The following is a 24154-nucleotide window of genomic DNA, read 5'->3' on the forward strand; positions in this document are numbered from 1 at the left end:
GGGCAATTTTAAAGTATCCAGCACTGAAATAATCAGGGCTTCCACCGAAGCACATTCCCGCGCTGTAGCTGAAGATAGGTCCTCTTCACCATCTGACTGCGACCCCTCAGGAAGGGAAGCATCCGGAGCTATCACACCAGCCTCTGAATCAGAGGACACCTCCACAGATGAAGGCAGTGGCCTTTTACGGCTATCAATCTTTTTCATGACAATCAACTTCAGTCAGGCTTTCCAGGGAAGCTGAAATCGCAGCCAGCGACTGACCTGGACTGTCCAGGAGTCGCACAGAGTGGGTCTGAGGGTGAAATTCCAGTTTGGGACTCCATAGTGCAATTTGCAAAAATCGGAGTACTGTAGCGATAAGAACGTCGATCGCGGTATCCTCCACGGATCGCAGCGGTCTGCAGGGAGCCCCTTTAAACCAAACCGATGGTATATCCTTTAACTTTCTGCTCGCAGGGACCCTCAATACTTTACCACCTCAGACACAGCTTCCTGAATCTTCCACAGCATGGAGAGAGAGAGAGAAGCAGGAAGTGACCTTTGCTCAGCAGCAGGAAATGGCCACACAGGAAGTGATGTCGCCCGATAGGGATACACTGCCAAATATAGCACCAGGGCTACACAAAGATGGATGCTCATACAAAACAATAGGAAGCTGCATGGAAAATGGCTGCCCCCATACAAGTCTATGGGGAAAGAAATTCCATTACCCACACCTAAGATGGCGGCGCCCACGGCACACCATGCGGCTAGGGACCGACAAAGGCTTTAGGAACTACAACAGGGACTGACAAGCCCAAGGTACCATGTCACAGGGGCCTAGGTCGGAACTATAACCTGCTCACGCTCGTAAGCCAGACTGGGGAAACCATAAGGATCTAAAATTATCCAGTGCAAAGCCCCAGCTGGCATCGTTGCTCGTAGATCACCAGGAACACTAGCTAGCAAGTGAGTAAAGTAAAAGTGAATATTCTGAAAAGAAAAAAAAAAAAAAAGACTGGGAGTCCCAGCAGGAAACCTAGGTCCTACTCCTTCTCTAGGCAGAAACAAACTGATGTGCTTGGTTGTGCAGTGGGGGTTTATGTCTGGAGGGACAGCCCCCTGGGCGTGTGTATTAAAATTTTCCTGCCTAGACTACTCCTGATGGGAGAAGCATAAACCCACTGTCGATGGACGATAGAGAAAATGTTTTGCAGAAGGCACAGAGGAGAGGGGGTATGGTCTTACAAATAGACAGGTTGAATTGTGTCCCAAGTTGGGTTTTAGCACCATTCTAATTTTCTATCTCAGTCTACAGCCACTATAATATTCAATAACTCAAAAAAATAAAAAATCCCACTTTTACACAATCAGTATAAGAATTTTAAAGAATAGGTAAACCTAACATTTCATATTCCTGATAGGTGCCTGTTGTACCATGTACTTGTATGAAAAAGTATCCTGTTCTCTTTGTATAGCTTCTTTTGTGTGAAATCCCTGGTGTTCCTGCCAGTCCCTCTGCTTTCCCAATAAAAACTGACCACACTAGGCAGATCACAGTATTCACAGTATGGTCCCATTCACTAGCTCTGGTTGGAACTCACTTGTTCAATAATGAGACTTGTCCTGACACCCCCCCCCCCCACCTCACTGGGAAGACAAGTGTGCGGTTTCTCCCTCCAACTCTTATGCAGCAGAGAACAGAGGAAACTGAGGATATGTGATGTGAAAAAAAAAAAAGGTATTTACGTTTTATCTATACACAAACGTCGATTTATTTTGAACTGAATGGGTTGTTGATCATTTACAAATCACCAAGTTCACCAACTCTTATAAAGGCCCCACAAATGTCATTACATGCCCCTGTGTGCGACTCACTGCTTTTTCCAGATGTCAGCAAAGAGCTGCATTTCAAATAACAGATCTCCTTTAAAACTGAAATTTGGTTTGTGCCAAAGTTTTTAAAACGTTTCCCTTGCTTAAGGGGATGCAAGCAATGCTTTTCTTACTGCACACACAGCGGGTAAAAGCATTGAGCACATCGCCATTTTTCTAGGTAAATATATTTCTAAAGGTGCTATTGATATGGAACTTTACCTACAGGTCGTAACAACCCATACAAAGAAACCAAAACAAATAAGTTCAGAAATGAAGTTGTGTATAATAAAATTGAATGGCACAGGGAAAAGGTATTTAACGCATGAAGGGAGGTGCAAAAAATGCATGGAAATCCAAGACACCAGATGAAAATTATCAGTTGTTAGAAAGCAATTCCACCCCTTGTCAGTGCAAATTAATATCTGCTAGTTCAGTCTCAACCAATGGCCTATAAAAAGGTGTCTCACTACCCAAGGCGTCACACAAGAAACGTCTGATGGGTAAAAGCCAAGAGCTCTCAAGTCCTTTGCAACCTTATTGTTGCAAAACATACTGATAGCATTGGTTACAGAAGGATTTCTAAACTTCTGAATGTTCCAGTGAGCAATGTTGGGGCCATAACCCAGAAATGGAAATAACGGAATTTTTGTAAAATCTTACCTGTAAAATTCCTTTCTCTGAGTCCTCCGACAGTCGCCGCCACTTCATATTCGTCACAAATGGGGTTATTGACCTTTGCTCCGTAGGAGCGGCTAGGCAACAGAATATATGAATATCAAAGCTTTTAGCATATCCCACCCCCAGGGGGTGGTCCCCTCAGTCAATACCTCCCTGCTTCCTGCATTTCCAACTCAGTTTCAGTAGCATAGCAGTAGAGTACATAAACAAACCCCAAAAGAGGGGCGGGGGCGGCGACTGTCGGAGGACTCAGAGAAAGGAATTTTACAGGTAAGATTTTACAAAAATTCAGTTTTCTCTTACGTCCTCCGACAGTCGCCACCACTTCATATTCGTCACTAATGGGGACGTCCCATAGCAGTGTAGACATGAGGGGTGGGAAAAAAGCAGCCGCGCCTAAAGCAACGCAGTACCCACATCAGAGAAAGGAACCTTACCAAAGTAAGAGAACCAACTGGGCAACAGGAAAACGTGCTCAACAGGAGCAACAACCCAGGAAAGAACAAGTAACCTAGGGGTAAAAACACCCCAACAGCCAAAGGCCCAAACAAGGGACCCTAAGGCACTGCCGCACTAAGAACTTTACGGCCAAAGGAAGCATCTGCCGATGCCTGAACATCCACTTTGTAAAATTTGGAGAAGGTGTGAACGGACGACCAAGTCGCCGCCTTACACACCTGGACCACAGAAGCCTGACGATAGGCCCAAGAGGTACTCCGAGATCTGGTAGAGTGCGCCTTCACAGAAAAAGGAGGAACCTTCCCCCTCAAAGCATAGGCCTGCACAATGGTCTGTCTGATCCATTTGGCGATGGTCGCAGCCGACGCCGCCATGCCCTTCCGAGGTCCCTCAGGAAGGACAAAGAGAATCCAACTTGCGAAAGGATTTAGTCGATGACAGGTAAACCCTGATCGCCCTAACAACATCCAAGGAATGCAACGCCACCTCCTTCGGATGTTTAGGCTTCGCGCAAAGCGAAGGCAAGACAATGTCCTCATTGAGGTGAAATTCCGAGATCCTCTTCGGAAGAAAGGAAGGGTTAGGTCGCAAGACCACCTTATCCAAATGAATCACCAAATACGGAGATTTGCAGGACAAGGCCGCCAGCTCAGACACTCTGCGAGCCGAAGTGATCGCCACCAAGAAGGCAACCTTCTTGGACAACAGACGAGATCTCCCTGATTTTTTTCAAAAGGAGAATGTTGCAACACGGACAGAACAAGGTTCAAATCCCATGGAGGCAAAGGCTCCCTCCTAGGAGGGACCAAATGTCGCACCCCCTGAACAAAGGTGCTAACCAAGGAGTTAGACGCCACAGGGCGTTGAAAGAGAACGGCCAGCGCAGAAATCTGACCCTTAATCGTGGCCAACCCCAAACGCTGGTCCACGCCCGTTTGAAGGAAAGCCAACACTCTCGACACCGAGTACGAGCGAGGGGAATACCCCCTGGACTCACACCAGGCAAAGTAAGCCTTCCAAGTACGGTAGTAAATCTTCCCCGAAGAGGCCTTCCTAGCCTTGATCAAAGTGGGAATGACCTCAGGGGAAAGACCCCTATCCTTCAGGACCTGGCTTTAAACAGCCAGGCCGTTAAAGCCAGCGACTGTAAAGCAGGATGGAATATCGGCCCTTGAGACAGATCTTCTCGAAGTGGCAGACTCCACGGAGCGTCGACCGCCAGATTCACGAGGTCTGCGTACCAAGACCGGCGAGACCAGTCCGGTGCCACCAGAATCACCGTGTGCGGTTCCGAGGCTAACCTGCGAAGGAGCCTGGACAGCAGCTGAATCGGTGGAAAGGCATACATCAGACGATACTGATGCCAGGGCGCCACTAACGCGTCTGAGGCGTCTGCCCGAGGATCGCGCGTCCTTGCCACGAACCTTTCCACCTTGTTGTTTAGACGAGACGCGAACAGGTCCACATCTGGGGACCCCCACTTAGCGCACAACATCTGGAAGACATCTGGGTGAAGGGACCATTCCCCCTGGTCCAGGGTCTGGCGGCTCAGATAATCCGCCTGCCAGTTCTCCACCCCCGGAATGTGAACTGCAGATATCGCCGGGACGTGCGTCTCGGCCCAAGACAGAATGTCGGCTACTTCCCGCACCACTTGGGCACTCCTGGTGCCCCCTTGGTGGTTGATGTAGGCCACCGCTGTGGCATTGTCCGTTTGTACCCGGACTGGACGGCCCTGAAGCCTGTCCGTCCAACGCAGAAGACAGAAATTGATCGCTCGCAATTCCAGAATGTTGATCGGAAGGGAGGATTCCTCCTCCGACCAAGTTCCCTGGAAGGACAGAACGCCCAGAACACCACCCCAGCCCGACAGGCTGGCATCCGTGGTGATCACCGTCCACGACAAAGGACGAAACGACTTGCCCCCCGACACCGCCGGGGACTGGAGCCACCACAAAAGACCCCTGCGGGTGAGACGGCTCAACGACAGCCGCAGATCCAGAGATTGCGGATGCCCGTCCCACTTGGCCAGGACCTCCGCCTGAAGCTCCCGTGTGTGAAACTGGGCGAAGGGAATCGCCTCAAAGGCCGAAACCATCAATCCCAGACACCTCATACACGTCCGCAGGGACGAGCACTGATTGTCCCTGAGGGACCTGACTTCGCACTGAAGTGTCCGAAGCTTGTCTTCCGGCAGGAAGACCTTCGCTTGAACAGAGTCCAGTATCATCCCCAGGTAGGGAAGACGAACCGACGGACACAACGTTGACTTTGGAAAATTTATCGTCCAACCAAATTCCTGCAGAGTTCGCATCGTGATGGACAGGTCGTTCACCAGGCCCTGACTGGTCGCGGACCGAATCAGGATATCGTCCAGATACCCCAGGACAGAAATGCCCTGGGCCCTCAATAACGCCGGAACCGACGCAAGCACCTTGGTGAAAACCCACAGAGCTGAAGCGAGACCGAAGGGCAACGCCACAAATTGGTAGTGATCCTCCGCAATGGCGAATCGAAGGTACCTCTGGTGACCCTCGAAAATGGGGATGTGAAGGTATGCATCCTTCAAGTCGATGGAGGCCATGAATTCCCCCGAAACCAGGACAGCCACCACCGATCGCAGGGATTCCATGCGGAACTTGCGAACCCACACAAAGCGGTTCAGAGCTTTCAAGTCTAGAATTGGACGTACCTTGCCCTCCTTTCTGGGCACAGTGAACAGATTGGAATAGAACCCCCGAAATCTGTCCCGATGGGGCACCGGGACCACCACCCCCTGGGCCCGCACCGCCAGGTGCAGATCCTGCAAGCGCTCCGGAGTCAGCTGAAGGTTTGAGGGGAAAAATCTGCCCACCGGCCGAGAAAGAAACTCGATCTTGTATCCAGAACGAACGATTTCCTGAACCCACCTGTCCCGAATGCGGTCCAGCCAGGGTTGAAGAAAACCGAGCAAACGTCCCCCCACCCCAGAACCGGGTGAGGGCGTCCCTTCAGGCCGTATTGTTATAGGCAGCAGACCCGGACTGGCCGGACTTCTTCTTACCCGCCCCACGGCTTCTTCTGGGAGCCTTGTCCCTTGAAGGGCTTGCCCTTATAGTGCGACCGAAAGGCACGAAAGGACCCCTGAGAGGCCCTAAACGATGTATTCTTCTTACCACGAACAAACTTATTCTTGTGAGTTTGGGGCAAGAGAGTGCTCTTACCCCCAGAAATCCCCTTTATTAGGGTATCCAAGGATTCGCCAAAAAGGCGAGCTCCCGCGTACGGCAAATTAGCCAAAGTCTTGCGAGAAGACATTTCAGCCATATCAGGCGACGGTTCAAGACCGCCACACTAGAAAGACGCGCAGCCAAAAGGGACCATATCTAAGTCCGCATCACACAAATACATGACACCCTGATGAATTTGATCCACCATAGCCAAGGTTGTCGGCGGGGCAGAGTCAGCCACCAGGGTGCGCCTGAGCACCTGCGTCCAATCCGCAATAGCTTGGGCTGCCATAATGGAAGCAAAAATAGGCTTCAGCATAGAACCAGCAACCGTATAAGCATGACGGGCCAGAGACTCCAATCTCCTGTCCGTCGGGTCCCGGAACACCGGGGTATCCTCAGCAGGGATCGCAGTGGATTTATTCAAAATCGCCACCGCGTGATCTACTTGAGGCGGCACACACCAACGCTCATCAGTGGCGGGAGTAAATGGATAACGCAGTTTGAACCTACTCGGCACAGCAAAAGGCTTCTTTAAATTGCGCCATTGCTCATCAACAGCGCGCTGAAATTCCGTAGAGCAAGGAAAAACCTGCAATGTTTTGCGCTTTCTTTGCGTCCCATAGGCCCCATGCACACGGGGCGTTAGAAAAAACGTACGTCAAAGTTAGTTCTGACGCCGGAAAAAGCAGCTGTAAAAACGTGCTTTCAGTAGCTTTTTCCATTGGCGTTATTGCACGTTTTGCCACGTTGCTTTTAGCAGCGTTTTTTTTTCTTCCATTCAAAATCAATGGTTCCCTATGGGAGCCTATTGATTTGAATGGAGGTCGCACCGCAACACCGCAAGTCGGATCCAACTTGCGGGGCGACTTGCGCTGTGAGAATCTTGAGGGGGAACTCCACGCCAAAATGGGAAAAAAACGGCGTGGGGGGTCCCCCCCAGGGTTCCAAACCAGGCCCTTCGGGTATGTTATGGAATTTGAGGGTAGCCCCATGCCGAAAAAACGGCATGGGGTCCCCCCCAAAATCCATACCAAACCCTTATCCGAGCATGCAGCCCGGCAGGCCAGGAAAGGGGAGGGGACGAGCGAGCGGCCCCACCCCCCCTGGACCACACCAGGCCACATGCCCTCAACATGGGGGGGTGTTGGTGCTTTGGGGCAGGGGGAGCTCTGCACCCCCCACCTCAAAGCACCTTGCCCCCATGTTGATGAGGACAAGGGCCTCATCCCCACAACCCTGGCCGGTGGTTGTGGGGGTCTGCGGGCAGGGGGCTCATCGGAATCTGGAAGCCCCCTTTAACAAGGGGGCCCCCCAGATCCCGGACCCCCTCCCTATGTGAATGGGTATGGGGTACACTGTACCCCTACCCATTCACCCCATAAAAGGCAGTGTATGGAAATAACGACAAGAGACGTTTTGGAAAGTTTATTAAAAATCTTCATCCGACTCTTCTTGTCTTCTCCTCTCCGGGGTCTTCTGCTCTTTTGCTGTCCGCCCTTCTTGTCTTCTCCTCTCCGGGGTCTTCTGCTCTTTTGCTGTCCCCCTCTTCTTGTGTTCTTCTCTCCGGGGTCTTCTGCTGTCCCCTCTTCTGCTGTCCTCTCCTTTTCTTCTCCTCTCCGGTCTTCTGCTCTTTTGCTGTCGGCTGTCGGCTGTCTTCTTCCTCCGGTCCTCCTCCTCCGACGTCTCCGCTGATTATGCCTATCTCCGGTCTCTTCAGCTTATTATATAGCCATTAGGGGCGTGGCCCCGATGACGTCATATGGAGACCCCGCCCCCTCATGTCACAGATGACGTCATATGTGACATGAGGGGGCTGGGCCTCCAGATGACGTCATCGGGGCCACGCCCCTAATGGCTATATAATAAGCTGAAGAGACCGGAGATAGGCATAATCAGCGGAGACGTCGTCGGAGGAGGACCGGAGGAAGAAGACAGCCGACAGCCGACAGCAAAAGAGCAGAAGACCGGAGAGGAGAAGAAAAGGAGAGGACAGCAGAAGACCCCGGAGAGAAGAACACAAGAAGAGGGGGACAGCAAAAGAGCAGAAGACCCCGGAGAGGAGAAGACAAGAAGGGCGGACAGCAAAAGAGCAGAAGACCCCGGAGAGGAGAAGACAAGAAGGGCGGACAGCAAAAGAGCAGAAGACCCCGGAGAGGAGAAGACAAGAAGAGTCGGATGAAGATTTTTAATAAACTTTCCAAAACGTCTCTTGTCGTTATTTCCATACACTGCCTTTTATGGGGTGAATGGGTAGGGGTACAGTGTACCCCATACCCATTCACATAGGGAGGGGGTCCGGGATCTGGGGTGCCCCCTTGTTAAAGGGGGCTTCCAGATTCCGATGAGCCCCCTGCCCGCAGACCCCCACAACCACCGGCCAGGGTTGTGGGGATGAGGCCCTTGTCCTCATCAACATGGGGGCAAGGTGCTTTGAGGTGGGGGGTGCAGAGCTCCCCCTGCCCCAAAGCACCAACACCCCCCCATGTTGAGGGCATGTGGCCTGGTGTGGTCCAGGGGGGGTGGGGCCGCTCGCTCGTCCCCTCCCCTTTCCTGGCCTGCCGGGCTGCATGCTCGGTTAAGGGTCTGGTATGGATTTTGGGGGGGACCCCACGCCGTTTTTTCGGCATGGGGCTACCCTCAAATTCCATAACAGACCCGAAGGGCCTGGTTTGGAACCCTGGGGGGGACCCCACGCCGTTTTTTTCCCATTTTGGCGTGGCGTTCCCCCTCAAGATTCCCACAGCGCAAGTCGGATCCGACTTGCGGTGTTGCGGTGCGACCTCCATTCAAATCAATAGGATCCCATAGGGAACCATTGATTTTGAATGGAAGAAAAAAAAACGTATAACGTGGCTTAACGCACGTTAAGCAACGTTATAGCAAAGTTATTCAGCTTTTAGCAGCGTCAGGCGTTTTTAACGCTGTAACGCTGGTCCTCAGAACGCGCAGGTGGTGGGTTCTTGTTGCAGCCTAAAAACGCCTAAGCCACTTACAGCTCAAAAACGTCTGAGTGTGCATGAGGCCATAGAATAACATGGAGGGGCGTTTTTAGGCTGCAAAAAGAAAACGCCTGACGCTGCTTACAGCGGCGTTAAAAACGTCCCGTGTGCATGGGGCCATAAGAGGACATCAAAACTGGAGGACATGGTTCATCCTGTAAATGCAGCGTTTGCTTGATAGAAGCAACCAACTCATCCATGAGTGCAAGCTCTTCAGACGAGCCAGGGGGAGAATTATCAACCCCTTCCACCTCAGCCTCCCCGTCAGACCCCACAAGGTCTAGAGATGAGTGAGACCCTGAGAAGGGCACTCCAGCCATAGCAGCCCCATCGCCCTCTGAATCAGAGGAAATAGACACTATGGAACGTTTTGTGGATCGATCAGCCACCAGCATCTGCACCTGAGCAGCTAAGTTTGCCACAATAGTGGCCAGATCAGCCCCCTTGGGGGAAGCAGCAGCCCCTTGGCCCCCCACCAAGGTGGGAGGAAACTTGCAATCCTGAGAATCCATGCCCCAGTAGTATTAGGAAAAAAGGAGTACTGCCCCTTTAAGATCGCGGCGAGCGTAGCCCACCGCACCCACTGAATACACCGACCCCCACAGGGACAAGAAACCGGGCAAGGAATACAGGAAAAAAGGGAAGATAAAAACCTGGAGAGATCACACAGGCTGCTGCCACCGATCGCTGTCCCAGAGCAAAAGGAAGTGATGCAAGACTGACCGCCCCTATGAAGCCTATGCAAGGCTACACAAACATGGCCGCTCGGCTGAGGATTCCTTGGGCAAACAGAAAAAGGCGCCGACATGTGGCCTGATCGATCGCCGCCAAAATGGCGGCGTTTGGCGCCAAAAACGCCGTGCATTACCACACAGGACCGGCCACCATGATTCTGCCGCAAAAAAAATGGCGGGTCGCCGCACAGCATGTCCAAAATCTGACTGCTTCATGCTTACACCCAGCAGAGCGGGAGAGCCCCCCCTTCACAGCCCACACACAGGCAGCAAGTCCACACAGGAACTGACAGGGAGCACAGCAGCCACACAGACATGCAGGGTCACACAGTCCCAGACTGACACCCAAATAGACAGGTCCCCACATAGAATTACACTTACCAGTCCGGATGGCGTGGGGAGCCTGCTCCAGCGACCAAACCGCTGCACTGAAGACAGGGAGTGTCACAAACATGACGCAGTGGAACTGCGGTGCGACACCGCAATGGCGTCCAGTGAGGTAGCCACCTCACCGATAGCATCCCTGCAGCGAACAGGGATGGGTCGTTCAATGTGCCAGGGTAAAACCTAAGCTGAACGCTCGATGGCAGGCTGGGAAGCCCCTGGCCCTGAGCCCTGGGATCCAGGGTGGCCAGACTGAGACCCAGCTCCGCACGATCATCTTCATCCGAATTAGCTAACTAATGCTGAAAATCAACAGCTAAGTAAAAGAAAGAGAAAAAGACTCAAAATAAAATCAAAAAGAGAATAGAGGCTGAGACAGAGAGCCCCAGCACAGGAACAGCCAACCTACTCCTAAGCTAGGCATTAGAAACTGAGTTGGGAATGCAGGAAGCAGGGAGGTATTGACTGAGGGGACCACCCCCTGGGGGTGGGATATGCTAAAAGCTTTGATATTAATATATTCTGTTGCCTAGCTACTCCTACGGAGCAAAGGTCAATAACCCCATTAGTGGCGGCGACTGTCGGAGGACGTAAGAGAAAACATAATTTCTCCATAAACCGGCCATGATCAGGAGCTCCTCACCAGATATTCAATACTTATTTTACCCGCTGTATAAGACTAATCAGATGATCATAAGTAAAGTGAGATCGCCCCAATTAGAAGTCAGGTCAGTAAGGCTACAATATGCAATCTACAGTTTGCTAAAATCCCTGCAATCTATACAATTCACTTAGAAGGGAGCGCTCTTAAAACTAAACCTCGACTTTAAAAACACCATTCCGCAGTTTCATGGGGATCACTGGCCTAATACTTGAATAATTCAGGGGTATACAGAGCACATACTTGCATCACGTACCTGGTTGTGCACAGTGTTCAGCTGATTGTTGAAGCTCATAGTCAGATTTGTGCTTGTATTGGGAGCAACATGAGTTGTAAAAGGACTCTTAATCTGGTTTACGGTATCATACATGTTGTTCCTTCGCTTGCAGATCTCCATGTTCTGGAAACATGACTTCACACTAAAGAGAAAGGCAACCAACATTAATATGTTAACTATAAAAAAAAAAACAAAAAAAACAAAAAACAAACTACTAATCTAAAAACAGTCCACTGTACCAAATGCAAAGCTATATTTAAAGTCTGGGCGGTGTTGGAGACGGCACTGTATAAATACATGCTGCTATGCATACTACAGTATGTGTAATGGGGAATGCTATGAGCGCAAATCAGTCTAAAAACAGGCACAAAGCAATTATACTTACTGATTACTATGAGGGAAGTCCAATAGGTGAGTCATAGTAACAAAAGGATGGTTCAAGGTTTTCATTGGAGTTATCCTCTTATCTGCATCAATGGTCAACATTTTCTTCAACAAATCTATATATTCTCTTCTGTCTGCCTTCTCAGCCAACATATCTGTACCCTCTAGGTCTGTAGACATATTTACCTAAACATTACAAAAACAAACATCAATAGAAACCTAGTACCTGAATGTTTACTATGGCCCTGACCAATTTGAGATAGACCAGACAATTTCATTACAAAAATTTTACTTATTACATATACACTACAGAGTTAAAAGGCTTCTATCAGCTTTTTATTTAAACCAAGTGTTCAGTAGCCAATATGCACAAGCTATATTCAAAAGGTAGTAAAGAGAAAAACTTGTTTAGGAATATAAAAATCTTTCCTGAAGTTTTGAGGAACACAGGAATGTAGTACTTCCTGAAAGTAGCAGTATAACTGATATTGAAGAAGTTTGGAAACTGGCAAACAAGATAAATTAAGCCTACCACCATTACCTACCTAAAGTGATCATGCCTCAGTGAATAGGGAAGTATTCCAACATAGCGACCACAAACACACCTCCAAGATGACCACTGCCTTGCTAAAGAAGTTAAGGGTAAAGGTGATGGACTGAAAAAGCATGTCTCCATACCTAAACCCTATTGAGCATCTGTGAGGCATCCTCAATCACCTCCCATAGGGCTCCACGGTCATGGCCGATGCCGTTTTGTATGGCAAACCGCTGCAAAATGGCCACCGGACTACACAAACATGGCCATCGTGCATTGCAGCATAAGGCCCCATGCACACGGGGCGTTAGAAAAAACGTACGTCAAAGTTAGTTCTGACGCTGGAAAAAGCAGCTGTAAAAACGTGCTTTCAGTAGCTTTTTCCATTGGAGTTATTGCACGTTTTGCCACTTTGCTTTTAGCAGCGTTTTTTTTTCTTCCATTCAAAATCAATGGTTCCCTATGGGAGCCTATTGATTTGAATGGAGGTCGCACCGCAACACCGCAAGTCGGATCCGACTTGCGGGGCGACTTGCGCTGTGAGAATCTTGAGGGGGAACTCCACGCCAAAATGGGAAAAAAACGGCGTGGGGGTCCCCCCCAGGGTTCCAAACCAGGCCCTTCGGGTCTGTTATGGAATTTGAGGGTAGCCCCATGCCGAAAAAACGGCGTGGGGTCCCCCCCAAAATCCATACCAGACCCTTATCCGAGCATGCAGCCCGGCAGGCCAGGAAAGGGGAGGGGACGAGCGAGCGGCCCCACCCCCCCTGGACCACACCAGGCCACATGCCCTCAACATGGGGGGGTGTTGGTGCTTTGGGGCAGGGGGAGCTCTGCACCCCCCACCTCAAAGCACCTTGCCCCCATGTTGATGAGGACAAGGGCCTCATCCCCACAACCCTGGCCGGTGGTTGTGGGGGTCTGCGGGCAGGGGGCTCATCGGAATCTGGAAGCCCCCTTTAACAAGGGGGCCCCCCAGATCCCGGACCCCCTCCCTATGTGAATGGGTATGGGGTACACTGTACCCCTACCCATTCACCCCATAAAAGGCAGTGTATGGAAATAACGACAAGAGACGTTTTGGAAAGTTTATTAAAAATCTTCATCCGACTCTTGTCTTCTCCTCTCCGGGGTCTTCTGCTGTCCGCCCGTCTTGTCTTCTCCTCTCCGGGGTCTTCTGCTCTTTTGCTGTCCCCCTCTTCTTGTGTTCTTCTCTCCAGGGTCTTCTGCTGTCCCCTCTTCTGCTGTCCTCTCTTCTTTTCTTCTCCTCTCCGGTCTTCTGCTCTTTTGCTGTCGGCTGTCTTCTTCCTCCGGTCCTCCGACGACGACGTCTCCGCTGATTATGCCTATCTCCGGTCTCTGCAGCTTATTATATAGTCATTAGGGGCGTGGCCCCGATGAAGTCATCTGGAGGCCCCGCCCCCTCATGTCACAGATGACGTCATATGTGACATGAGGGGGCGGGGCCTCCAGATGACGTCATCAAGGCCACGCCCCTAATGGCTATATAATAAGCTGAAGAGACCGGAGAGCGGCATAATCAGCGGAGACGTTGGAGGAGGAGGACCGGAGGAAGAAGACAGCCGACAGCAAAAGAGCAGAAGACCGGAGAGGAGAAGAAAAGGAGAGGACAGCAGAAGAGGGGACAGCAGAAGACCCCGGAGAGAAGAACACAAGAAGAGGGGGACAGCAAAAGAGCAGAAGACCCCGGAGAGGAGAAGACAAGAAGGGCAGACAGCAAAAGAGCAGAAGACCCCGGAGAAGACCCCGGAGAGGAGAAGACAAGAAGAGTCGGATGAAGATTTTTAATAAACTTTCCAAAACGTCTCTTGTTATTATTTCCATACACTGCCTTTTATGGGGTGAATGGGTAGGGGTACAGTGTACCCCATACCCATTCACATAGGGAGGGGGTCCGGGATCTGGGGGGCCCCCTTGTTAATGGGGGCTTCCAGATTCCAATGAGCCCCCTGCCCGCAGACCCCCACAACCACCGGCCAGGGTTGTGGGGATGAGGCCCTTGTCCTCATCAACATGGGGGCAAGGTGCTTTGAGGTGGGGGGTGCAGAGCACCCCCTGCCCCAAAGCACCAACACCCCCCCATGTTGAGGGCATGTGGCCTGGTGTGGTCCAGGGGGGGTGGGGTCGCTCGCTCGTCCCCTCCCCTTTCCTGGCCTGCCGGGCTGCATGCTCGGATAAGGGTCTGGTATGGATTTTGGGGGGGACCCCACGCCGTTTTTTCGGCATGGGGCTACCCTCAAATTCCATAACAGACCCGAAGGGCCTGGTTTGGAACCTTGGGGGGGACCCCACGCCGTTTTTTTCCCATTTTGTCGTGGAGTTCCCCCTCAAGATTCCCACAGCGCAAGTCACCCCGCAAGTCGGATCCGACTTGCGGTGTTGCGGTGCGACCTCCATTCAAATCAATAGGCTCCCATAGGGAACCATTGATTTTGAATGGAAGAAAAAAAAACGTATAACGTGGCTTAACGCACGTTAAGCAACGTTATAGCAAAGTTATTCAGCTTTTAGCAGCGTCAGGAGTTTTTAACGCTGTAACGCTGGTCCTCAGAACGCGCAGGTGGTGGGTTCTTGTTGCAGCCTAAAAACGCCTAAGCCACTTACAGCTCAAAAACGTCTGAGTGTGCATGAGGCCATAGAATAACATGGAGGGGCATTTTTAGGCTGCAAAAAGAAAACGCCTGACGCTGCTTACAGCGGCGTTAAAAACGTCCCGTGTGCATGGGGCCTTAAAGCTGCAAGAAATTGGCGGCACCACAGGGATCCCTAGGGCACCGGGCTGGCAGAGGCAGGAGGGGGGGGGGCGGAGGTCCCTGGCAGGAGTCCAACCCTCCCCACCAGGTACAGCCCCCGCATCGCCAGCATAGCTCCCTGCCCCCACCCAGGAGTTGTACCAGACCAACACACAGCCACAGCATTGGGGGGGGGGGGGGGGGACAGGTAAGGGGGTGCCTTACGGGAAGGAGGGGAAGCCGGGGGTCCAACCGTCCCATGGAGGGTCCTGTGTCCAACACAAAACCCTCCAGGGGGAGATGGGGGGCAGTTATTCACCATTCCTGGAACCAAGTGGGCACCGCTCCAGACAGAACCCTTCGGCAGGGAAATGGGGGGGCTGTCGGCCAGAGGGATCGCTGCGACTCGGGCAGACCAGCCGCTGTCTGGTGGGGCTATGTCATGCCCAACCTAGTGCGGAGCGGAGGTCTGCGTGTGCTCGCTGGCCAGACTGGGGTGACCACTTGACCTAGATTATCCCGCCCAGCAGTTGATCGTAGATCTCACAGGAAAAACCAGGAGAAAAAAATCTATCTAAAAAGAAAAAAAAAAAACAAAAAAACTTTGCCAGGAACAGAGATTCCAGCGAGGAACTAGGTCCTTACTCCTGACTAGGCAGAAAAAAAAACGAAGTACCTTTAGCAGAGAGGCAGTATATCCCCTGGGACTGCCCATAGGCATAGCCAGACTTTTTCTGCCTAGTGTCCAATCCTGTAGGGGGCAGTATAACCCAATGGTTAAGAATTTCAGGAGCTGTGTCCGTCAATGAACGAACAAGAAACATTGTTTTACAAAGAACAGTGCTGTTGGATTTCCTTTTTAGTAAGTTTGAGGAAAATGCCTGCTACTACACAAGTCACACCAATTCTTCTCCTAATCTAGGCTACAGTAGAGACACCAGGCAGTATTACTGAACAAATCTTTAAAGCCAACAAGTATGCAGGTGTAATAACAAAAACGGTCATATGTGCAGGTGGCTTAGCTGGCCAACTCAATGAATAACGTGTACTATTACACAGTTCATTCTTCACTGGATAAGTTTGCAATAAAGGATATTTATAGTTTGCTTTTGAGAGTTTGGGGGGGAATTACAGCACTTCCTGTCCCACAGAAAACAGTTATGAATGCTAATCTTGACAGCTGACACCAGATGTTTCCCAACTTTTTATACTTTGGATATTACCTTAGGCTTCTTTCTTACATATGGCAGTCTTCCACCCATTTTAAAATGCAATCACTTTTCAGGGGCAGTATGGAGGCATTCAGGAGACGATGCTAGCACCTTACGAATGCATGTCCACCTCCAGCTAAAGGGAGAAGACTTGGCTCGTAGTTGCAGGACTGTCTTCAATGAGCGAGTTTGGCATGTGGGACCACCTGCCAAACTTGACATGCCAAGAAAAAAAATCAACACACCACAAAGCTAAGCATGCAGGTGTGACAATGTGTACTCACTCGAGCAGGCAGTGGTAAAAACACAGATCGCCCATTTTTATCACCCGCTGGTCACCTGTGTGAGACTTAAGGTAAGCTCCCATGAAAACAAGGTAAGCTCCCATGAAAACATTCACAGACCAAGGAGAGTCAAAAATTTTGGAATGAGTTCTACTTTAAATACATAGTTCTATTACTAAAGACATAAACCTAGATTTATTATGTTTACCAACTAACCTGAGCCATGTCGTCCAAGCAATTAAATATATACTTCCTAGCTTCCTTCGATTTGATTCCAGTTTCCATTTCATGTTCCTCTGGGGTCTAGTTGGAGGTGGGGAAAAAAAAGACACATACAATAAGAAATATTTTAATATCTAAATAGGATTTCACTATCAACCCCACACAAAGCCTACCATGATAGGTCACAGGTTTTGTATCACTTTGCGAAAGACCAAAAATTTAAATTTATAGAGAAACCCTGGTAATGCCTCTGGTACAACCAACTGCTAGTGCAAACTGGTCTTCACCTCCTGCCGCTCCTCTTCCTTCAAAAAAGGCATCCCCTCTTTTCCTTTGTCCTCCTTCCCCTCAGCACCACTTTCCCCCTGCACCCCACAACCTGATCCCCTGTGGCTGCCATTGAGCCGCCAGCTTCCCTCCTCTGCCTCTCCTGCTGGCTTCAGGTGCTGCAGACCGAATCAAAATATTTTAACAATGACCTAAATGGCACTCGCATTGATTTGAGGCAAACAGTACTGTCAAGTTAGGCTGGCAGTACCACCGCCAAATACATCTGATTCAAGTGAACAGGACCATGTCACAATCCCAAGGATCAAGGTTGTGGCATGGTTATTTCCACTCAATCCCTGTCAGGCTGTCCAAAAAAAAAAAAAAAGAAAAAAAAAAAAAAACACACACCATAGGCAGTATCATTTTCTAACTGCCTGTCAGCCACTCCTTTATTAGAAGGTGTAAACAGGACTGGGCCCCCCCGAGCAGCACATTACTTATGTTCCTTTCACACTAGATTACTCCATTTAGCAGCCAAAAAGTATTCAGGGAAACCCTGTGTAAGCTTCTAAACACTAAAATTGACAGTGCCGGGCTGATTAAGAAGCACAAGAGCAAGTAACACATTCCAGATACCAGGTATTTTCTGTACTACTGAACACAGGGGCTTTGAACTGAAAGAAAGGTGAGTATGTGTTTCTGGGGAGGAGAGAGTTACTAAATAAAAAAATAAAAAACTGGTTATACTTACCTGCTCTGTGCAGTGGTATTGCAGAGTGGCCCTGATCCTCTTTAGAGGTCCCATGCGGCGATCTTGGCTCCTCCTATTTAGGACTACCATAGCCAGCCGCTGGCTATGGAGAGAGTAGTCTACACGCTCCCAACCTGTGTGTCTATGGAGCCCTGCTCCAAAGACTTACACAGCGGGACTTAGGCATCTGCATCTGACAACATCAAGAGCAAATGGCTCCTGCTCGAATGCTGTGTGAAGAGGAAGAGGAGAATAGATGCAGCCAAGCACAGCACTGACCTTCTCCCCTCTTCCCATTCACACAGGGGAAGAGGGGCACAGAGAAACTGAAAACATTTAACTCAATGCAAACAATGCATTAAGGTAAAAAATGTTTTTACGTTTGGCAACACTTTCAAGCAAACCCGTTGCTATGCCCTGCATAGACAAACCACAGGTTAGTTCTAAAGTATTCTTCAGCTTCAGTATTGAAATGTTAATGAACAAGCAGTAAAACACCTAACTGTGTGTACTTCTAGGCACTGTGGAAAAATTAAACTTCAAAAAAGGTCACAACAGACTGAAAGCTTGACTCTTGCCATTACGTTCTATTACTTATAAAAGGAAAATAATTCAGACACTGAGGATTAATACCTTTATCACATGACAGCAAAAGGCACAGCTAGGCTGATTGCCTTAATCTTATCACAGCAATCAAAAGGCACAATGACCCTGAGGGTGCATTAAGACTATAATCTCCGCTGCCCAATAACCGCTAAATCGTAGCCATTGTGCATGTGCAGGGTGCATACACCAACAGTAACCAAAAGAACAAATATTCACTGCGAATAACTGCTTCACCTTGTGGTCATTAAAAAGGTTGTGAACCTTAGACATGAAATCTAAACAAAGCATATGCTTCTATAGTGTACCCATCTCAATTAAGATGACAGTGTCATTTCTGCCTGTTGCTTTGTTCCTCTGCTATCAGCATGAATCACTTCTGACATTGAGATAAACAGTGACAAGGGAGGGAGCTCCAGTTGATTGACAGCCTTAGCTCCACCATTCCTGTGTGGTGGTGGGGGGGGGGGGGGTGTCTCTTCCCTCCAATCAGCTCTCCAGAGTGAAACTTTAGCTCTCCCCCCCTTTTGACAGCTCAGACTGTAAAAATTCTGGACTTTGATTGATGCAGAGAAGACTGCAGATAAACCGGTAAAAAATTATGTAGGCTTTGTTTCACCTGTGTATCTTCTGAGATTAGTCACTTCACTTGGTATACTGTAAGGGTTTAAAACCACTTCAAGAATAAAGCAAGTAGAATTCCAGCAAAACCTGACTATAGAAAAATCTCCCTCCACCTAACACCTATTCAGACTAGCCTGTGTATGCAAGATCTGTATACTTACCTACTTTCAGGCTACCCGAGTCCAGTCACGTGATCACCCCTGTACCAGACAGGGCTCACTGGAGAGGAAAGTGTTTGAGACGGGTAATGCTGGTGACATTACCCATAGCCCCCTATGGTCTATCCGTTGTCAGCGCATCCTCCTGTCTTATAGCTGCTGCTGAAAAAGTAAAGCCAGATCACATGACTGGAGAAGAATAAAAATAGAAGTATACATATCTTTCGTACGCAGAAAAGGTGTGGGGATGGAGCATTTTTAAGTCGTTCGGTTTTACATGGAATTCCACTATATGGCCAAGGTTTTGCATGGAATTTCACTATATGGCCAAGATTAAACAAGGATTGTGCGTATAAAGATTAATTTTGTTAAACGTATATAATGTGCAGCACTACCTTTAACCGCCACAATGGGTAGCCCAAGTCTGGATCTCTATTGAAAAATCTTGAGGTCTTTGTTCCAGCACTGAGAAGATATTCTGCAGGTAGTCCTTGAGTCTGAGAGATGTATCTTATCTGAAAAATAAAGGGACGGCAATTTAACATGCGGTTGGCAGATTTTTACATTAAAGCTGCAGTCCTAACAGCTGCTAATATAATAGATCACATTCATTTTGTAACTACTTTTCCCATTTTCAAAGCCGCAGACTATAGCACACCTCTTGATTTTCTCTTTGTTCTTGCATTTATCATAATGCCTGACAAATTTTAAAGCTCATATTTGCAGGTTTTAAAAATGCATAGTGTATACTTTGCACAGCAAATGCACCTAGTCATCTTCAACACTGCATTAATGACACATCTGTTGAACATTGGAACACTCTCAGCCAGAGTCTCAAAATTCACAACTGAAACGAAGGTGGATAAAAAGTTTTGGCCTTTTAAGTTTTTGATGGAATTGAGAAGGATTTGCAACCATGTCAGGCCCTTCTATTGTGTGCAGCCCTGATGGTCAGATTCACTCGACCCTGCCCCATGGCTGGTACGAGTGGGGAGGGAATAGTGCCCTGCCCCATGGCTGGTACCAGTGGGGAGGGAATAGTGCCCTGCCCCATGGCTGGTACCAGTGGGGAGGGAATAGTGCCCTGCCCCATGGCTGGTACCAGTTGGGAGGGAATAGTGCCCTGCCCCATGGCTGGTACCAGTGGGGTGGGAATAGTGCCCTGCCCCATGGCTGGTACCAGTGGGGTGGGAATAGTGCCCTGCCCCATGGCTGGTACCAGTGGGGAGGGAATAGTGCCCCATGGCTGGTACCAGTGGGGAGGGAATAGAGCCCCATGGCTGGTACCAGTGGGGAGGGAATAGAGCCCCATGGCTGGTACCAGTGGGGAGGGAATAGTGCCCCATGGCTGGTACCAGTGGGGAGGGAATAGTGCCCCATGGCTGGTACCAGTGGGGAGGGAATAGAGCCCCATGGCTGGTACCAGTGGGGAGGGAATAGAGCCCCATGGCTGGTACCAGTGGGGAGGGAATAGTGCCCCATGGCTGGTACCAGTGGGGAGGGAATAGTGCCCCATGGCTGGTACCAGTGGGGAGGGAATAGTGCCCCATGGCTGGTACCAGTGGGGAGGGAATAGTGCCCCATGGCTGGTACCAGTGGGGAGGGAATAGTGCCCCATGGCTGGTACCAGTGGGGAGGGAATAGTGCCCCATGGCTGGTACCAGTGGGGAGGGAATAGTGCCCCATGGCTGGTACCAGTGGGGAGGGAATAGTGCCCCATGGCTGGTACCAGTGGGGAGGGAATAGTGCCCCATGGCTGGTACCAGTGGGGAGGGAATAGTGCCCCATGGCTGGTACCAGTGGGGAGGGAATAGAGCCCCATCCTTGATATTAGTGGGAGGAATAATGCCCCACTGTCAGTGGGAGGAAAAGTGTCCCAAGGGCTGAATTAAGATTAGCAAAGGGCCGCAGTTTAGAGACCACTGCTCTAAACTATTTGTACCTGTAGCCATGGACACCGAAACTGAAAGGAGAAAATCCAATAACCACATAAGCGCAGGCATCTTCCAATTGGGACAACTGATGTAAATGCAACGGTAATAAAAAATACCATTTTAGACAGATTGAATAAAAACCTCCCCAAAGAAACAAGAGCGCTGAAAAAAATAGAATATATATATATATATATATATATATATATATATATATATATATATATATATATATATATATATATATATATATATATATATATATATATAATGTTATCCCCTTCTCTAGATTGAGGAAAAAAAAGTATCTGGCTTCAGATCTACTTTCAGGAGATCAGGCAAAAAGAACACTTGGTTGTTCGTTATACCATTTAGTATATCCTTCAATCATATGTGGACTGGGTATAGATGTAATTTGCAATTGATCTAGGCACTAGCAATCCCAAACAAGCGATTATCGTTGACTAATCTATACAAAGCAGCAACATCTCTAGTTTCCACACTTCTGCAATCGAGTAAAAGATCAAAAATGCAGTTATACTGTATATCTACGTGATTAAATACGATTGTTTAATCGATTTGCATTGCAATCTGTTCTCTGATACACATGCAGATCAATTTAGCAGTCAAAATTCAATCGATTGAAGGGTCTTGTTTGATTTGTATTCAATATAGTTTTGCTGCATCAAAATGATCAATTACATAATCATCATGATAAGTGTGTGGCCAACCATAACTAATTTTATATGTTTGGTATGATCACACCAAAAGCTACAATCATCTTACAGGAAACCTGTCTGTATACCAAACTGGAAGATCTATTTGTGTGAAGTATTACTACACACAGCTGAGCTATTGCAACTGACTTTGCAGCATATAAATCGTAGACTAATCATCAAGGCAGAACACTGCAGATAGACCCAGAACAGCAAAATGTCCTGCTGGCCAGGAAGGATAGTGATAACAGATGCAGCACTAGACCACCGGGGAACGACATATGAACTTCGAGACCACTTGCGTCTCCTTCATTTGAGCGCACTTTTGGAAAATCTGTTCAATTACAATGGCGGTGTACTTATGAATACTGCATGACAATTTATGTGCCCAGTTTGCTAACTTAGGGGATACCTCCCATTTGGGTATATTAAGGGAATACTATTTTCCCTCCCTGCCCCTTGTTTTGACATTGGGGTACCCAGTGAATCAAGTGCACATTCATCATAAACAGCTTGGCTGTCACCCTCTCTATGGGTCAACTTTAAGAGGTTGGATGTCTCGGTTCCCCTCCCCCTCTGTGCTCGCTTTGGTGGCGTCACTTGTGTTGCCTCCACCTCCGGCATAAGAAAGGGTTCAGGTTATTTTAAGAAATGTTCACTCTCGAGAAATATCTATGAAAACTCCTGAAGAAGCTATTATGAAGATGGCGAAACATGTAGAGTTGATATTTTCGAGTGCATTTTCTTGATTTTATTTTATATTGATGTATTGTCTTGTCCTCACCTTCTATGTGTAATAAAATGTACAATTTTTGAGAATTCAGATTTTTCTCCATCATTTTGCACCGTTAAAGTCCCACTTCGCCCCCCCCCCCCCCCCATTGTAGTTTCATCATAGACCTTGTTGACTCCTCTCCAAAATGTAGCGTTAATGGTTGTGGCCAAAAAGCTTAATTTTGGTCTCATCACTCCAAATTACTTTGTGCCAGACGGTTTGAGGCTGGTCTCTGTGCTGTTTGGCGTATTGTAAGCGGGATACTTTGTGGCATTTGCTTAGTAATGGCTTTCTTCTGGCAAATCGACCATGCAGCCCATCTTCCTTCAAGTCCTTATTGTGTATCTTGAAACAGCCACACGACATGTTTTCAGAGAGTCCTTTATTTCACTTGATGTTATTTGTGGGTTTTTCTTTGCATCTCAAAAAAATTTCCAGGCAGTTGTGGCTGAAATTCTAGTTGGTCTACCTGACCGTGGTTTGGTTTCAACAAAACCCCTCATTTTCCACTTCTTAGAGTTAGAACACTGCTGATTGGCATTCTCAATTCCTTAATTTTTATATCCCTTTCCTGTTTTATACATCCTTTTCCTGTTCTATACAGTTCAACTACCTTTTCCCACAGATCCAGTAAAACTACCTTTTCTCGCAGATCCAGAGAAACCAAAATGCAGCAAGCTCCAGGATGTTGACGTCCTCTGACACCCAAGTCCCCTGCACCAAGAGGGCATCATGGACTCCTTCCCAGCCTGATATCCATCAAGAGAACCTTCCACATCCGGGAGGGAGGTCCAACCACATGAGGGAGAGTCTGGCTGTGCAGGTCAGACATTGGGTTGTCCAAGGACAGCGTCTGTTCCAAGCTGCAACAGTCTGCAGTGAAACAGGACAACTGCTTCAAATGAGGCTACCATCAGGCCCAAGACCCTCAAGGTTAAGGACAGGCCAAGCAGGAAAAAAAAAATGGTAGTGCTAAGCAATCAAAAGTAAACTCACAGATCAGGTTGGTTCAAAAGAATAATAAGGATATGCAATAACTAGCATCCCTAATCTCAGAACAGGAGATCCCCTAGAAGGAGGTGACCAACCTGGCAATGCTATGAAGTAGTCCTGAATGTGCAGGAATAAGATAAGATGCATGTCTTTAGATCCAGAATGGGCCAAACTCCTCCATTTGGTTTGGGAACTGAACAGGTTGTCTAAAAACCCTGAAAGGGTTCCTCATTCGAAACTGGGGCTGCAAGAGGTGGTGCTGAAAATGAGCAGATTTGCTCATCTCAGCAGAGGAGGTAGCAAATGAGAAAGTATGAAGTAGGAGGCAGAGTTCAAATCTCTAGTTTGTAGCCCTGAAGACACTCTGGACCCAAACATCTGAGAGGCAAGACCATCAACAGAAACCCCCACCCCCCCATTTCAAAAGTGGGAAGAGAGCTTGGAGCTAGACTTGGGAGGTCCATATCTTCTGACATAAGTGTTGGAAGCATGAAAGGGATATAATAAAAAAGTAAAAAAAAAAAACTTTCAGTCTGGGGAGTAGAAGGTCTAACTGCAGATGTGCTAGCCTTTTTTCTTGGAGGAGAGTACTCCTAACCCCTGTGATCATCTGGGGGGGCGGCGTCATTGGAATAAAATGCTTTTGCAATGCAAACTAAAATGGATAACCCAATTATCAG

At 48.7% G+C, this 24154-nt stretch overlaps 1 protein-coding gene across 6 annotated transcripts in view; it reads right to left on the minus strand.

Annotated features, from left to right (window-relative positions):
* The window catches only part of HIPK1 (homeodomain interacting protein kinase 1), a 160172-nt gene that overhangs the window by 49665 nt on the left and 86353 nt on the right, over window positions 1-24154 (minus strand). For all 6 annotated transcript variants that reach the window (XM_082244530.1, XM_082244529.1, XM_082244531.1 and 3 more), the window contains 4 exons: window positions 19455-19574; window positions 16648-16734; window positions 11650-11834; window positions 11244-11406 (listed from right to left, as the gene is read on the minus strand). In XM_082244530.1, the coding sequence (XP_082100656.1) occupies window positions 11244-11406; window positions 11650-11834; window positions 16648-16734; window positions 19455-19574 (555 nt within the window). The remainder of the gene's footprint in view (window positions 1-11243; window positions 11407-11649; window positions 11835-16647; window positions 16735-19454; window positions 19575-24154) is intronic.

Source organism: Pelophylax lessonae (assembly GCF_965119305.1).
Source record: "Pelophylax lessonae genome assembly, chromosome: 2".
NCBI classification, from domain to species: domain Eukaryota; kingdom Metazoa; phylum Chordata; class Amphibia; order Anura; family Ranidae; genus Pelophylax; species Pelophylax lessonae.